Source organism: Peromyscus maniculatus, chromosome 3 (genome assembly GCF_049852395.1).
Source record: "Peromyscus maniculatus bairdii isolate BWxNUB_F1_BW_parent chromosome 3, HU_Pman_BW_mat_3.1, whole genome shotgun sequence".
Taxonomy (NCBI): domain Eukaryota; kingdom Metazoa; phylum Chordata; class Mammalia; order Rodentia; family Cricetidae; genus Peromyscus; species Peromyscus maniculatus.
Genome location: NC_134854.1, coordinates 165,898,069 through 165,913,821, shown reverse-complemented (window position 1 = coordinate 165,913,821; position 15,753 = coordinate 165,898,069). Strand labels below are relative to the sequence as shown.

At 44.8% G+C, this 15,753-nt stretch overlaps 1 protein-coding gene across 12 annotated transcripts in view; it reads left to right on the top strand.

Annotated features, from left to right (window-relative positions):
• The window catches only part of Lmntd1 (lamin tail domain containing 1), a 220,304-nt gene that overhangs the window by 145,425 nt on the left and 59,126 nt on the right, over positions 1–15,753 (top strand). Inside the window, exon 1 of one of the 12 annotated variants that reach the window (XM_076568297.1) lies at positions 3,372–3,633. The exons of the other annotated variants lie outside the window; for them this stretch is intronic. Coding sequence (XP_076424412.1) covers positions 3,395–3,633 — 239 coding nt within the window. The 5' untranslated portion in view covers positions 3,372–3,394. Of the gene's footprint in view, positions 1–3,371; positions 3,634–15,753 lie in introns of those variants that run through there. 12 annotated transcript variants of the gene reach the window in all.

Here is a 15,753-nt window from a genome sequence, read left to right as displayed (position 1 = left end):
AATCTTCTAGTTTCTGGTCCTCACGCCTTATATACCTTTCTGCTTTCTACCATCACTCCCTAGGATTAAAGGCTCGCTTTCTGGGATTAAAGGCGTGAGTCACCATGCCTGGCTATTTCCATTGTGGCCTTGAACTCAGAGATCCCAGATGGATTTCTGCCTCTGGAATGCTAGGATTAAAGGTGTGTGCTATCACTGCCTAACTAGTGGCTTTTCTGTTCACTGACCCCAGATAAGTTTATTAAGGTACACAATATTTTGGGGAACACAATACCACCACATTCCTGCTCCAGGTTCTTCTCTTGTTTGAGTTCCTGTTCTGAGTTCCCTGTTACCTGGCAGTGTAAGCTGAAATAAACCCTGTCCTCCCAAGTTACTTTGGTCATGGTGTTTCATCACAGCAATGGTGACCCTAACTAGGACCAATTCCATTTGTGGTGTGATGTTTGTCCTTCCAATTCATGAAGGATTTCTTTTTTTGGTGCATGCTGAACATAAGGACAGTTGGACAGTGTGATGGCTAGTGTCCAGTCGACAGACTCTAGAATCCCCTAGAAGACCTGCTTCTGGGCACACGTGTGAAGCTCTCTGGGTTGGAGTAGCCTCTGGTCATTCCCATCAGGATTATCTTGATGAAGTTAGTGGAAGTGGGAAGACCCACCCTCTGTCTGCTGATGCTGTTCCCTGGGCTGGGATTCTGGACTGTACCCCAGGAGGATGTGAGGTGAACAGTCACTCGTTGCTCTGTTCTTCTTGACTGTGGATCAGTGTGCTCAGCCATGTCAGGCTTCTCTTGTCTTTTCTCCCTGAACTGTGAGCCGCATGAACCTTCCTTAAGGTGCTTTTCTCGGGTTATCCTTATCACAACAACAGAAAAGTAACAGACAAGGAACCTCTCATAGGCTCCAGCCCACTCCAAGCCCGGTCTGTGGTACAGCGGCTATTCGGTATTTTCTCCAGACTGTCTGCACGTTTCCAGTGTTTCCCACAGTGCTGTGCCTTACAACAGTGACACCTCCAGGTCTGTGAGTTCTCCTCAGCTTCCAGTGCCTACATGAAACAGTGAAATTTCCTCAGATCATGACACTAAAACAGATACTGAAACAAAAAAATAACTTTTGGGTTGCAGTTTTTGCTCTCTCAATGGGCGGTTTTTCCTCTTTGGGTGTCCATCTTCTTTGTCCTCTCCCACCACCTCCACCATGGCTGGCCTGTCCAGGGTTGCTGAACTCATGGGCACTGTACGAGAAGGAGTCCTGAAGAGCTGGCTCTGTCGAGCACAGGAATGTGAGTGTGCGGACCTGGACCCTGAGGCTGCTTGTGTGAACCTCTCAGAAGCAGGCCGTGGGTCTGTGTGTTCATGCTTGTACTGTCACAGCTGATTCAGAAGTGCCGTCTCTGAGCGTGTGGGGCGCTGAGGGGTCGTAGGTGTCATCCAGTGTGCATTTGCTGTCATGCCTTGCAGAGCTGTGGCTGATGGAAGGCAGATGAGGGGGCAGTGGCAGACAGCGCCTCAGAACCTGGCCTCTGAAGTCAGCTCTCCTGAACTTGAACCTCCCAACTGGCTAAAGTTAGTTACTCAAGCCCTTGAAGCTTCAGCTTCTTTCCATTTGTAAAGTTGGGGTGATGTGTGTGCGAGGTAGTGTTAGTAAGACTTAGGAGATATGTATATGTATGTATATATAAAGCAGATAGAACATATAGTAAGAGTTCATAGATACACTCATATATACTTGTGTACATATAACACACTTGTGTATATATAACATATATAAACTATATATAGGGGGAGGGAGCAAGAGGAGGGGGAGCTAAAGCCTTTACTGATTGGCTTCAATATTCCTACCCTGTGTGTCCTGATACATCGACTATAATCCAGGGATCCTGAGCTGCAGAGCCAGGTTTCAACACAAAGAGAAGACACTGGTCTACAGAAGGTGAAATGGAAAGCCTGGCTTGGGTCCCTGGAGCCCCAGCAGAGGGCAAAGGCTCAGCAGACTCACAAATATAGGATAGATGATAGACTATTTTCTTTAATTTTACCAAACACAAATAGACTAGATATTGTAACTGTAATTCTTCCTTGATAACTGTTCTATTATATATAATTTTACTATGTTAAAGTTAAAACCTTCCTTTTTGATTAGACAGAAAAGGGGAAGTGTTGTGGGATGTTTTTCTGTACGCTGTGAATATGTGTTGCTCTCACTGGTTGGTAAATAGAGCTATTTGACCAATGGTGACGCAGGATAAGGTTAGATGGTACATTCAAACTGAAGACGGAGATGAAGAGGGGTGGAGTCAGGCAGAAGCTGTGAGCCACAGCCAGGAGGAACAAATGTGAGAGAACAGGTAATGCTAAGAAGGCACGTGACAAAACATAGATTAATAAAAATAGGTTGAATTAAGTTAATTATGAGCCTGATCCATAGGCCATACAGTTTGTAATTAATATAAGCCTCTGTGTATTTACTTGGGACCGAGTGGTCATAGGACCGGGCAGGACATAGAGGAACTTCCATCTACAGACATGTTTGTTCTGATGCTAATGTAGTTAACTAACATACTGAGTCACCAGTTTGTGAGAAGCATGGTGCATACAGTGCACAGTGATACTTAGTGATGATGGCAAACAATGCTGTAAGTGTTTACACATCTTCTGTATGCCTTTTCTCATTCTTTTGGAAGGTATTCCTGCTTATTAAAAAGTCAGCTGCTGCGGGACAGTGTGCCATGTTACACCCTCATTACGAGTGTGAAGTTCCTGATTACATCAAGAGGCCATGTCCAGCAGCTGGCCTGTTCACACAAAGACAGAATTACCAGATTGTATCCCTCTCGTTAGACAATGTGTGACTGCATTTGGAGTAAGATGTTGAAAAACTGGTGTGTGTGTTTGTGTGTGTGTGCGCGTGCACGTGCACATGCACGTACACACACACTTGCCCGAGTGTACATGTGTGGAGGGTGTAAGTCAGTATCAATGTCTTCCTCTGCACTCCTCACTTTATGTTTTGAGACAGGGTCTCTCAACCTCTGCTGACTGGCCAACAAACCCAGGTTCTTCTGCTCTTCCACGCCCCATACCCCCTTCTCCCACTGCCACCCTGGTGGGGTATGGGGGCTACAGGCATACACCACTCTGCTAGATTTTATGTGGGTGCTGGGGAGCTGAACTCAGGTCCACATGCTCACACCACAACACAATACCACACATCTCAGCCCTGCTGTATTAGGTAATAGCAAAAGAATTAGTAATTAACCGAAATGTTACTGGGTAAGGAGACACAGTGAAGCACATCTGAAGGGTCACAGATTGGTACCAGACTGTTTGAGCAATCACAAACTTGTTTTCTATTTGCGGCAAATCATTTCATGGTGCTGAAGTTGGCTGATGAATTTCCCTCATTTGCTGAGTGAATGCGAGGTTTTTAAGTACTGTACTTGGTTGCTGTGGCCGCATCAAGACAGAATCATTGCCTTCTCCAAGTTTGTCCTCTGCTTTGTGCTTCCCAGCTGTCGTGTGAACTTTTCCTGGGTGGGGTGTGTAAACAATCGTCTGCTCCACCCCACATGGGGGAACCGACAACAAACCAAAGAAGCGATTTCACTCAAAGCTATCTTGGCAAAACGGTGAGTTTGATTAGGGTTACTTAGAGGAGCAGGGCAACTTAGGAGCCTTTACCCCACTACAAAAGTGGTCCTCTCTCCAGGCAGCCACTTACGTATCCTCAGAGAGGGCCAGAGCTTCACAAGCCCCACCCCATCTATGATGAAGATAGAGGGGCCCAGTTCTGTATGGTTCTCAAGTAGATAATCACAGCTGCTGGAATTGAAGGAGATGGCAGCATGTCCTGCCTGGAGGACAGTGTTCCACGACACCGCACCAAGTACGACCTTGACATTTATGTAGGGCATCATCGTGCCGTTTCAGCAGTTGGCTTGGTCTTAAAGATGATTTTTGAATCACGTGGATAAATGCTTAGATTCACATCAAATGGCTTTACTCATTAAAGAGCAGATTCTCGGCTTCATCTTCAAGCCTGGTCTTTTAGATTCCTGTATGGCCTTTCTCTCCAGGCCTAGGTGTTCTGGTGCCAGCTGCTCCTTATGGTCTTAGCATGGGGTAAAGGAGAGTTGAAGTTGTGACCACCAAAAGAGCAGTGAGTATTTTAAGGGAGAAAGTGCTTGAAGGATCTCAAGTATCATTGATGGTGTTGAGAGTGTAAGACTCCCTCATCTGCCTGTTCTGCTTCTCTTCACCTACGCCAGAGTCTCCCACCCACAGCGATGCAGGAGGTCACCTGGGGAGTTGGTTCTGTAAATACTGATGCTGCACTCCAGTCAAGCCCCACTCGGTCAAGATCTCTTAAGGGTTCAGCCAAATGCTCCCCTGGTGCCTCTAATAGGCAGGCTTGGCTGAAATCAATCAAAATGTCCTACTTGGGTGAATTCCTGCAGTCATTTGGCACATATACAGGCCCAGAATGGCAAGCAGGAAATGTTGAGGCCAGCTTTTAAATTGTAGTAACAGTCTGAAAAGGTAAAGCCTGGGGCAGAACCTGAAAGAGCCAGCTCAAGTGGGATCCTGTGAGCCTATCACATGGGGGCATTGGTCATACCCCTAGCTGTAGGGGCCACTGTGCATGTCCACTGTGTTGGCTGTGTGCTGTGGGGCCACTGTGCATGTAGAGTGTGTGGGCCTATAGCCTCTTTATTTTCATCACTCTAATGCTGCTTGAAATTTCCAGCTCTGAAAACCCCCTTTACTAAGAGGAGAAGCAGTGTTCCATGGTCTCCTCCACCCTCAGCTACAGCTAAGATAATCCACACAGTGTTGCCCAATTTGTACTGGCCAAATGCATCTCTGCAATTCTTGTTTTCCCTCTAGAATCTAGAAGGCTGGAGGATTCCTACAAGCCCTGTCCTGCGTCTGTGTCACTGAGTCCCCTTCCTCTTACCACACTGTGCTGCCCCTATAATAACAGCCAGACAAGATCTCTACTAGCCAAGAGATCTCATGTGCTTCCAGTCTGTTCTATGGACACCTGCCTTCTGAGGTTGGCTCCTGTCAGCTAAATGCCCGATTGGTGTAGCACCTCAGAACCAAGAGGCAGATGGCATCGAAGGCATAGGAACTTGGAGTTCTGCTAAATTTACCTATTTCACTGCACTGTTCATTAAAAATGAATAGGCAGTGAGTGTGTGCCCAGCAGAGCCTCCACTTGAATTATTGAGGTGAATATTAATAGCGACAGGAGGTGGCAAAGCTCAGACTGCCAGCTCCTGTGCAAGTGGCTTTACCCCTTTGGGCCTCAGTTTCCTCCTGGTGTCTGTTATTAGGATGCAATAAGGCAGAGTGAGCTCAGGCCTGGCCACATGAAGATTGCCTGTAGCATTCATTGTTTAGCTATGACATGGGGAACTCGCTGCTGAGAGCTCTGACGATGTGGCATGGGTCCCGATTTCCCTTTCTTTTTTTTTTTTTTTTTTGTTTTTCGAGACAGGGTTTCTCTGTGTAGCTTTGCGCCTTTCCTGGAGCTCACTTGGTAGCCCAGGCTGGCCTCGAACTCACAGAGATCCGCCTGGCTCTGCCTCCCGAGTGCTGGGATTAAAGGCGTGCGCCACCACCGCCCGGCTCCGATTTCCCTTTCTTGATCCAGGTATTGACTTCGTAGAAGTTGTCACCATTTCACACTGTGTGTGTGGTCTCTGTCCCCTACTAAACTTCGTGAGGAGAGGGACTGTGCTAGATATGGAAAGGTGCCTAGTGTGTGGTAGATGGCACTTGTAAAATGTTTGCCGAGGGTCTGGTGAGATAGCGCAGCAGGTAAGGGCACTTGCCGCAAAGCCTGAGTTCAATCCTTGGAACCCATGTGATAGAAGAAGAGGATCGACTCCTGAAAGTTGTCTTCTGACTTCCACATGTGCTCTGTGGCACAGGTGGGTACACACACATACACACACACATTCACACATGCACACGCATGCACACACACACATACACACACACACACACACACACACACACACACACACACACACGAGAGAGAGAGAGAGTAATATTTTAAAGTTTCTAATGTGGAACAAGGATGACTAGACTGCTACTCACATCACCAGTGAGGCTACCTGAAAAACAGGACCCCAAGAAAGACACGGAGATCACCCAATGATGGAGAAATGGATGAGATCTACATGAACAGCCTGGACATGAGTGGGAGCAATGAAGGGCGAGGGTCGAGGGAAAGAGAGTGGGAGATCCCAGCTGGATCAAGAAAAGAAAGCGAGAACAAGGAATAGGAGACCATGGTAAATGAAGACCACATGAGAAAAGGAAGAAACAAAGTGCTAAAGAGGCCCACAGAAATCCACAAAGATACCCCCACAAAAGACTGCTGGCAATGGTCCAGAGACAGCCGGGACTGACCTACTCTGGTGATGGGATGGCCAAACACCCTAATAGTTGTGCCAGAAACCCCATCCAAGGACTGAGGAATCTGGATGCAGACATCCACGGTTAGGCCCCGGGTGGAGCTCTGGGAGTCTAATTAGTGAGAAAGAGGAGGGTTTAGGGCGGAGACAAGCAGACGCAGGTAGGCCTGTAGCAGCGGCCCGCAGAGGTAGATGGGCCCAGCGGCAGTGGCCAACAGGGACATTTAGGCCCGGCGGCAGCTGGCGGAGACATTCAGGCCCGGGGCGGCCCACAGAAGTAGACAGGCCACGCGGCGGAGACAGGCGGACGCAGGTCTGCGACTCACGGAGGTGGAAGGGCCCGGTGGCAGTGGCCGACAGGGACATACAGGCCCAGCGGCAACCAGCAGAGACATACAGGCCCATTGGCCGCCCACAGAGGCAGACAGACCCAGCGGTAGCTGACAGGGACATACAGGCCCAGCGGCGGAGACAAGTGGACGCAGGTGGGCCTGTGGCGGCGGGCCACAGGGGTGGACAGGCCCGGGGACGGAAAGGGGCGGACACAGCTTGGAACGGGACGCCCCTAGCCCCAACACCTGGGGAAGAGGCTATCTCCGTGGGTCAGAACCAGGGCGAGTCTGGACACTCCCTCTGGGGACAACCCAGGGCCCAACTGCTGATCCTGTGAAACCCAACAACTTGGAGGTGTTGGTGAGACTACACCGCTCAGCTGAAACCCATCTGGGAGAGGATTCAGATGCCTACAGTTTGAAGTCTGAAGAAACAAGATCAGCTGAGGAGTTGACAAATGAACAAAACGTGACCTGGGAACACAGAAGAAGGTGCTACCCAGTCACCAAACCAGATCACCAGAATCATAAGTATATAATTCACCGACTGAAATCAGCTGTCCCTGAAGAAACAGCCCAATAGCACCAATTTAACCAAGAACCCCTACTAAACCAAGACTAAAAATTAGAACAAGAGAGGCACTCTCAGACACAGACACCACCTGCACCGCACAGAGGAAAAGATGAGTAGACACCAGTGTAAAAATACAGGCAACAACATAAAGACCTATATGGCAACATCAGAACCTAGTGATTCTACACCTGCAAGACCTAAACATACCATGACAGAAGAAACAGAAGAGATCAACCCTAAAAATGACTTTAAGAAGATGATAGAGGCCCTTAAAGAAGAAATAAAACATTCCCTCAATGAGGAAATAAAAACTTTCCTTAAAGAGGAAATGAAAAACTACCTTAAAGAGGAAATAAAAACTTCCCTTAAAGAGGAAATGAAAAACTCCCTTAAAGAGGAAATAAAAAACTCCCTTAAAGAAATGGAAGAAAAAACGAACAAAAAATGGGAAGAAATCAAATCAAGCCAAGAAAAAGCAATTAAACAGATGAAAGAAACATTCCAAGATCTGAAAAATGAATTTGAGACAATAAAGAAAACACATGCTGAGGGAATGCTGGAAATAGAAATCCTGACAAAACGAACAGGAACTACAGAAACAAGCATAACCAACCGACTGCAAGAGATGGAACAGAGAATCTCTGACACTGAAGACACGATAGAGAAAATAGATTCGTCAAAGAAAACACTAAAGACAAAAAAGTCGTAACACAAAACGTCTAGGAAATTTGGGACACCATGAAAAGACCAAACCTAAGAATAATAGGGATAGAAGAAGGAGAAGAATACCAACTCAAAGGCACAGAAAATATATTCAACAAAATCATAGAAGAAAACTTTCCTAACCTAAAGAAAGAAATACATATGAAGATACAAGAAGCTTACAGAACACCAAATAGGCTGGATCCAAAAAAAAAGTCCCCTCGCCACATAATAATCAAAACACTAAACACACAGAACAAAGAAAAAATATTAAGAGCCGCAAAGGAAAAAGACCAAGTAACATATAAAGGTAAACCCATCAGAATAACACCAGACTACTCAATAGAGACTATGAAAGCTAGAAGATCATGGACAAATCTCATGCAGAAACTAAGAGACCACGGATGCCAACCCAGACTATTATACCCAGCAAAACTCTTAATCACCATAGGCGGAGTAAACAAAATATTCCAGGATAAAACCAGATTTAATCAATACCTGTCTACAAACCCAGCCCTACAGAAAGCACTAGAAGGGAAAATTCAACCCAAAGAAGCTAAACACATCCATGAAAAATCAAGCAATAGATAATCCCACACCATCATACACCACAGAAGAAACAAGCTGGTGTAGCTATCCTAATATCTAGAGAAAAAGGATGTTTCAAAAGAGAAGAAGTCTTGTGGCAATGCCTCAGTGGTCCAGGTAACTACCAGAACTCGGAAAAGTTGGTTGAACTTGGGATTGACTGGGAGGCCAAAGATTTAAAAAGCAGAAGATTCTCTCAAGACACAAGTTGTGTGATAATAGTGTGTTTTGTGTGTGTGAATGAGAATTTGTAAATGTTGAATTCTAGGCTTCAACAATCGTCAGTGCAGATTAAGCTGCAAGTATTTATGCTTTAAAACTTAAATTATAAAGCTAGTTACGTCTTTCTAACAACTAGTTTTAATGTTTATGAGCATATTTTACCTACATTACCTTTTCAGGATGTTGAGAAAGATGCATCACAAGCACAGGCTGGAGGCTGGGGGCTAGATGGTTTTGAGGAAGAGGTCTTGGTGGACTCTTTCATAGAGCAAAGGGAAGCAATGCCTTCTGGGAAATGAGCTAAGTTTTAATCTAGTCTTTAAGATTAGAAGTCAAAAACAGAAATATTAAGGAAAGGAAAACCTAATTGATCTTTGAAGTATTGTTATGTGGAATTGAGTGGGACTTTTGAGGCCTTTCTTCCAGAAAACAAGGACTTGGTTGTCAGGCCTATATTAGGCCTAAACCTTGGTGCCATGTAGTTGTACTTAAATCATTTCAATGGAAAGTGTCTTAGTGATTGGAACTTCTAGTGCAGTTTGGAGTTCTTCCATTTGAAAAATGTGATATTTGCATGGGATTGTTTGAATCTTGTTTTCTAGTCCCTCCCCATCTCCACCCTCATAGTCTGAAGGTAGATTTTTCTCTTGATAAAGGAACAAAAAAGGTGAACATCTTGTTTGTAAATAGGTATCTAGTAACTAGTGGTAAACTTGAAATGGTAGAATTCTTTAAAGCCTAATTCTAGATAGCCTTAAGAAAATGTATCTTAATTACTTTTGAGCCTGTATTCACCTTGTTTTTTTCAAATATCTTAAGTTATATTTTCTTTTTCAGAGCTGCTTCTTATTTGGGGCTACTTTTTTTTTTTTTTAAATTGAGGCGTAATTCATAAAAGGGTATATTGTTTTGATGAGACTTTTTACAACTGTGGCTGGATGTCTTTCTTTAGTCTTCCAAGAAGGGCCATTTTACTTTTTTAGAGTTACTTTTAAAAGTCATGAGGTCAACAACTTGGACTACTATGCATGTAAGTGCTAATGCAAATTAAAGCCCAAGTTGACCTCCAGCAGCAGTTCATTCTATGTTGACAGTGAGAGAACACTTTGCCTGTTAGGATACTGTTACTCGTGGACTGAAATGCTGAAGAAACCCCTCCCCCTATTTTGTTATTTTGCAAAAATCAAGGTATATTCTAGGGTTTCCTGGTTGACCTCAACAGATAAACTGAGATGATAGTCTTAGTTCAGAAATGATCTGAATGTAGATTTACAGTCTACATGTACAGCTGGCTAAGTGAGATCGCTTTCACAGTTCTGCATGTATCCCATCAGCTCCCCATTAGTCACTGAACTCTTAAAACTGGTATTGTAACATTATCACAATGTTTTGCGCCAATTTTATAAACTTTACAGTGCAATATGTGTTCCTTTTCTAAGGCAAACCAAAGGTATATTTCTCAAGGTTCTGCTGCTATCAGCAGCGTTGATGGAGGATTTTTTATACATTTGTAATAGATAGAAATAAACCCGAAAAAAAGAAGAAGAAAAAAGTGGTGGAGGAAAAGGTGAACACTGCAAGAATACTCAAAAGGGCTGAGAGTTGCAAATGCCAAGAATGGCTTTGCATAGTAAATGGAATAGAACAGCTCTGAACTATAGCTTACTTTTCCTGGTTTGGTCTGACAGAATGATTGAATGCTTTTGTACAAAAATCAGAGCCTTAAAAACAAGGATTTGGTGAGATTGTAAAATGGTGTGCCACTTTGGCAAAACAGTTTGGTGGTTGGTCAAAATGCAAAACATTGTTACTCTGTTACTCAACAATTCTACCCTTAGGAATATATCCTCAAACTACTGAAAATGTGCACCTATGAAACATGTACATGAAGGTTTACAGCAGTGTGTTGCTAATAGTAAAAAAGTTAAAACAACTCAAATAGCTATCAAATACTAGAGAGAAATAAAATGTGGTTTATTCATACAATAGAATATTATTAAGACATAAAAATGAATGAGAAACTGACAGATTAAAAGACTTTGGTGAACCTTCATAATTTCATTTGTAGATCTTTCCATTTCTAATTTATAAATACATTTGGGGTTATAAATTATAAATGTACTGCCTCCTGTCAACATTGTATACTTCTATTTGATGATTTCTGTGTCAAACATTATATGGAAATGTTTCCAATGTATAGAACAAAATAAATTGCCTGTGATGGAAAAAAAAAAAAAAAAAGAGGAGGGTTTATATGAGCGAGAATTGTTGAAACCAAGGTTGGATAAAGCACAGGGACAAATAGCCAAACGAATGGAAACACATGAACTATGAACCAAAGGCTGAGGGGCCCCCAGCTGGATCAGGCCCTCTGAATAGGTGAGAGAGTTGATTGGCTTGATCTGTTTGGGAGGCATCTAGACAGTGGTACCAGGTCCTGGGCTCATTGCATGAGATAGCTGTTTGAAACCTGGGACTTATACAGGGACACTTGGCTCGATCTGGGAAGAGGGGACTGGACCTGCCTGGACTGAGTCTATCAGGTCGATCTCAGTCCTCGGGGGAGACCTTGATCTGGAGGAGGTGGGAATAGGGGGGTGGGCTGGGGGGAAGGGGAAGGGGGCAGGGGGCAGGAAGGGAGAGAACAAGGGAATCTGTGGCTATTATGTAGAACTGAATAGTATTGTAAAATAAAAAATAAATAAATAAATAAAAAAGAAATGATATTCTGTGTGTTGCTAATGAGGTGGTTCATGTTAAAAAATCACTTGGAATAAAATTTACTTCATTTTTAAAGTCTACCCTAGTAACTTCAGTTTTTAAAAACTCATATTGTTGTAAAATATTTTCTTAACTAAACTATTAGCATTAAGAAATAGTTTTGGCAACTTTTTTTTTTTTTTTTTGGAGACAGGGTTTCTCTGTGTAGCTTTGTGCCTTTCCTGGAACTCACTCTGTGGACCAGGCTGGCCTCGAACTCACAGAGATCCGCCTGCCTCTGCCTCCCGAGTGCTGGGATTAAAGGCATGCGCCACCACCGCCCGGCTAGTTTTGGCAACTTTAAGAGTCTTTTTTAAAAATCTCTCTAATTTGCAGATTGCAGAATCTCTGATCACTCTGATTCAAGCGAGCATTTTGAGAGAGAGAGATTCTTGGCCTTCTCCCTTGTGGTGATATTTTATTTGTGCTCTAATAAATAAAACTTGCCTGGAGATCAGAGGGGAAAGCCAGCCACTGTATTAGACATAGAAATCAGGCAATGGTAGCACATGCTTTTAATCCTATCACTCAGGAGGCAGGGATCTGCCTGGATCTCTGTGAGTTCAAGATCATACTGGGAACAGACAGGTGTGGTGGCATATGCCTTAAATTCCAACACTAGTCAACCATAAAGGTGTGGAGGTCTGTACAGACAGACAGGAAATGACAGAGCTGGGTAGGAAGAGGAAGTGATGTAGCTGGACAGAGAGAGCAGATGAGATGCAGAACAGAAAGGCATATAGGGGTGGGTAGACAGGAAGTAGGTCTCTTTTGGAAGCTGAGGGTTGGTAAGGTGAGGTTGGCTTGTGGCTTTTCCTATTCCTTTGATCTCAAGTTTTAACCCCGATATCTGGCTTGGGAGTTTTGTGTTTAATAAGACCGGTTAGCAATTTGTCTACACTCTCTGGGCCAAGAGATCGCAGAATCCTCATTTTCTAATGGCTGAAAAGCATGTGATTCTATGGGCTTCTCCTCCTCCTCCTCCTCCTCCTCCTCCTCCTCCTCCTCCTCCTCCTCCTCCTCCTCCTCCTCCTTTTTTTTTGGTCCAGAATCTCTGCAGCCTTTGTTGGCTTGGAGTCCAGGGTTGGAAGGGGTGCTTTCAGTGGCTCCTGACCTGACTCACAAGCCCCATGCTGGCCCTGTTGATAGACCCAGGTTTGACAGAATCACACCACCAGTCGACTGGTCAGCACATGGTCCCCAGTGATCTAGGTCACTTTTTCTCTGTTTACACACACCTGTCTGGTGAGTGAGGACTTACCCTGCTCCCACCTCATCCCTGATGCCATTGGTCTCTTGATTGCATTAAGAGATCTGGACTGGGGAATGCCCTGGTTCCCTGGACTTATTTCCAGCAAGGATGTTTGGGGCAGTGACTGGGGGTGGGGGGAACCTACCCTGGATGGGAGTAAAATAGCATTTCACTGGGTGTGTAGCGCACATGACAAAGGGCATGGGGAGAAGCAGCAGGAAGTCTGCAAGGCCCTTTGTTTTCCCAGTGACTCTCCACATCTTCCCATCTGTATCCACCACAGCTGTTGAGCCTTTCCAGGTAGCCCAGCCCCTCTCCAGGGGCTTCTAGGCCTTCACCAGCTGCATGACACTGCTGAAGTAACTTGCTCTGGGCTGGGTACCTGGTCTCTGCCTTCCCAGCTTGCAGATGGCCATTGCTGGATTACCAGACCCATCGTGTAAGCTAATCCAGAAACTTCCATTTTGTAATACATGCTCTTCCTCTAGAGAGCTCTGCCAGTCTCCCTCTGTCTCCTTACACGAATATGTGATCACATCATTGGACCAGCCAGATCATCCAGAATATTCTCATTCAAGATCTTTAGTCTGTTATTCAAAACCACTGGCCAGATGAGTCAACAAGTCAACATTCACAAATGTGAATGTTAAGGCTGCTTAACCGGCAGCCTCTCCATACTGAGTTTGCTGTGTCAAGAAGAAAGTCTGACCAGCAGAGGTTTACTTTTAAGTTCTACCACACATAATGAAGAGAAAGCATGGAGAGATAATGTTAGGGGGCAGAAATTGTGAATGAAGGAAACCAACTACATGAAGAACCATTAAAATTGGGCTGGTGGGAGATAGATTGCATTTTAATGTAACTTGTGGAGGAAAAACTCTTAATGCTAAGGAAGTGGTTTACTTTCCAAGACCATTTCTTTGGGAAAATAGAATCAAAACTTTCATCCATAGTTGTGGTTTTGTGCACAGGAGTGTGTGTGTGTGTGTGTGTGTGTGTGTGTGTGTGTGTGTGTGTGTACACGCATGCTCGCACATGACTGTGTGCAAGAGGCAATTCTTCCTTCTATTGTTAATGGGGAACTTTTTCCACAATGAGGTTTGTTCACTAAGGTAATGTCCTGCAAGAGTTGTAAAGTAGAACACGTGACCATTGGTGCTGACGCGTCACACAGGTAAAACTGAGTTCTCGGGCCTTGATGGCTCAGCAAGTAATGGTTGAAGCCTGGTACCCACATGGTAGGAGGGAGTTGAATCCTTCAAGCTGCTCTCTGACCTCCACAGGTGTACACCCTCCCCAACACACACACACACACACACACACACACACACACACACACACACACACACACACACCATGAAGTAAATAAAAAGTAAAATGAGGTTGTGTGAACTCACCTGCCTAGTCAAGCATTCATTGTGAAGGTATTTTCTCATCCTGATCCCTCCTCCTTCATCCTGATCCCTCCTCCTTCATCCTGATCCCTCCTCCTGACCCCTCCTCCTTCATCCAGATCCCTTCTCCTTCCCTGTATCCTCACAGACTTTGCTCAGATCTTTCCAGTCTAAAAAGCAGAATGAAACAAAAAGTGTCCAACAACCATCAGAACATCAAACATCTTCCTTCATCCTGTTAGTCTTGATTAGAAAAGTTGTTTTTTTTTAAAGCCTGTCTTTGTATTTCCACTCCTCCATAACCTAGTGGTATTGAACACCCAAACATGATTTCTGTCCTCTAATATCACCCTTTGGTGGTAGGCTTTCTTAGCCACCAAACATGATGGCTGTGTGCAACGTCTTGGCATCTGATGATAGATAGGAACCTTCCCTCACACCCTGCCTTGCATGATCCTTTTCACGGCTTCTCTAGCTCCTGCCATCCCTGTACATGGAGCTTTCCCAGAGATCCCTCATTTCCATAATGCTGTTACTTTGAGACCCCCAACCTTAACCTGTCCCACTTAGAACAAATGATTTCCCAATTTTCTTTCAGTCTGAGTCCCAGCTGTAACCTCAAACCTCTTTTGACCAAATGCGCCATCCCCAGGAGTTGTACCCACCAGACTTCCTCCTCTCTGAGGCTCCTCCTCTGCTCCAGCCAGTGAGGAGCCAAGCCCCAGGTGTCTGCCTCTCCCTGGACCACGTTACAGAGATCTCCTTCCTCCCTTCATTTCTCTCTTCCGTCCGCCCTGGACCCGCTCCCGGCTCCGCTCCCGGCTCCGCTCCCGGCTCCGCTCCCGGCTGAAGGCTTTCTTCCACCGTGGTTCTGCATTGCCACTAACCAGGTCGGTGGCTTTGTCCTCCGTGTTTGCTTCCACATCTAGAGTCAGAGCAGAAACAGACTTTCCCACTGCACTGAGGTCGTCTCAAAATTGTGTCTAATGGGAGCGTTTCACTCAAAGAGAATGAAGAAACATGGAGTTAAGAAGTTGACTGTATGGGGATAAAGAACTGTGGTCACCATATCATGTAATGAATGAGTGGTTAAAGAAAAAGGGTATTTAAGCCATAATAATTATGACAAAAACAAAAAAAGATGACTTCAGTGCTTGAACGGTTGTCTGATGGAAGAGGGCTGCTTTTGTTCCATTCCGTGTGGCTAAGAAAGATAGAATTTGAACAAAGACATAGAAGCTACAAGAAAAATTGTTTGAGCCAATTTAAGAAAAAAATAGGACCATATAAAGTTGGGACAAGCAGTCACCAGTGGCAGATCTTTTACCAGAAGGGGCTGTTTACACAGGGTGGCTTCACAGGACCGTAGAGGCTCACTCACCTGCTGCTGTTTCCAAGATCTGGAGTTTCCTTGATTTATGATTTATCCTGTCAAAATTTTACTCCATTTTCCAACAGGAAATAATATGGGAGGGGGAGGGAGAGGGAGAGGGAGAA